Source organism: Austrofundulus limnaeus, unplaced genomic scaffold (assembly GCF_001266775.1).
Source record: "Austrofundulus limnaeus strain Quisiro unplaced genomic scaffold, Austrofundulus_limnaeus-1.0 Scaffold26, whole genome shotgun sequence".
Taxonomy (NCBI): Eukaryota; Metazoa; Chordata; class Actinopteri; order Cyprinodontiformes; family Rivulidae; genus Austrofundulus; species Austrofundulus limnaeus.
Genome location: NW_013952428.1, coordinates 225,003 through 226,824, shown reverse-complemented (window position 1 = coordinate 226,824; position 1,822 = coordinate 225,003). Strand labels below are relative to the sequence as shown.

General features: G+C 36.9%; 1 protein-coding gene across 1 annotated transcript in view; it reads left to right on the top strand.

The window, feature by feature from the left end:
* LOC106515064 (adaptor related protein complex 3 subunit beta 1) overlaps positions 1 to 1,822 on the top strand; it is a gene marked incomplete at its 3' end in the record, with an annotated part of 66,912 nt that overhangs the window by 51,959 nt on the left and 13,131 nt on the right. The window contains 1 exon segment of the mRNA XM_014004676.1: positions 752 to 907. Coding sequence (XP_013860130.1) covers positions 752 to 907 — 156 coding nt within the window.

Genomic DNA, 1,822 nt, shown 5'->3' with positions numbered 1-1,822 from the left:
CTTTCTGAGACAATGAATTTTAGTTTTTCGTTTTTTTTTCCCAGTAAGAGGTTTTTATTTAATTGAATTTTTGGACAAAAAAAAAATCGCAATATATCGCGATATATCGCCTTGCTTATAGTATTGCAATATATCGGGATATATCGTATCGTGACCCCTCTGTCATGATATGTATCGTATCGCCAAATTCTTGCCAATACACAGCCCTAGTTGCCCTGTGCTGAAGGAATAAAGTCAACTGGTTTGTGTCCCACCTTCTCCAACCAAACTGCACTCCTTCCAGGCTGGTCAGTCAGAAGGGAGGAACTGATAACAGGCCTGGTGAACATAAGTTGAGCTCCATAGAGGTACTTTAGGCTCATCTTGGTGTGGGATTAGAGTCTGGTGCAGTCCAGTTTTGTGGCCAGCAGGAGCAGGTTCATCAAAGTCTGAGCTTTGACACTGCACATGCTTATAAGCAGTTTCAGCCAGTGGGTTAGTGCTCACAAGTCTGTGTCACATAGCTGTAGTCTCCAGTGAAAGCATTCTTCAAGATTCCTCTTCTAGTCCTCATACATTATTATGAGAAAAAGTTTGAATATTATTGTTAGAATAAAAAAAAATGGACTGGACTAAAAATTTAGAGAACAAAAAGTCATTTTATTTTTTAAAAAACAAGTTTGGAATACTACTTAAAGGTAAAAGCTGTCTTCTTTGTTTTTTTATATTTTATTTTGAGTGACCCACACAAATAATTATATTTGTGTTTCAGGATGCTGTGTTTGATGAGAACAATGAAAAAACTTTCTACGACTCTGACTCTGAGGACAAGAAGGACCAGACTGAAGCGAAGCCCTACATCATGGATCCGGATCACAGACTTCTGCTGAGGAACACTAAACCTCTGCTGCAGAGCAGGAACACCGCAGTGAGTTGTTCAAACACAGACAAGACCAGCTGATGTTAAAACCTCTCAAATATCAGAAAACACATTTAGAATCCAGCTGATAGAAACAAACTTGAGTTTAGAAAAATTGTTGGAATTGCAACTTTACCAAACCAGTTCTTAATGGTTGAAACTGCTTTTTTAACATGTCAGTTTTCCTGGAATGTACGGTTGGGCAATATTGGCAAAAAAATTAATCATGATTAATTGTGGTATTTAGCCGATAACAATTAATTTGATGATTAATCCCCTGGAGTCCCTGAACACCCTTATGTCCTGGTCACATGACCAAGTTAGTGGGAAAGATTTACTCTTTGTAAAAATCTGTTCCAAATTGTGCCAAAATTACAGACTTCAGGTTATACATCAAACTTTAAATTGTGCTGATAAATAAATTACAGAACTTATTATTTTTTTTTAATGTTCATCATACTTGAAGCGGAGAGGAGCACCGATGGGACTGACCGGGGAAAAATCCAGTCAGCCTGCCTGGTGGAATTAATCGTATTAATCGTCAAGTGCAAAAAAATAATCGATTAGAGTTTTTCTGACGATTAATTGCACACGATATGATTATGCCCAACCCTAAAAGACCTAAAGAACCTAAAATAAATAATTTTGATATTCAGAACTGTTCATAGTGAAAAGCAACTCAAGGAACCACCCTTCTTTCCTCTCACCCTCCTTCAGTTCTTCTAGCTGCTTTGTTCAACTATTGACTGTACAAAACACATAAACATCAGTAGCTGTGTTTCCATTACAAATGTACACAAAACTTTGTCGATATTCTGTTAATGTCGAAAAAACACAGTTTCACAACTGCAGTGTTTCCATTAAGTAAGAAATGTTATTAAAGTCACGTGAATACGTTTGTTCTCATGATAAGTCATTACAAAC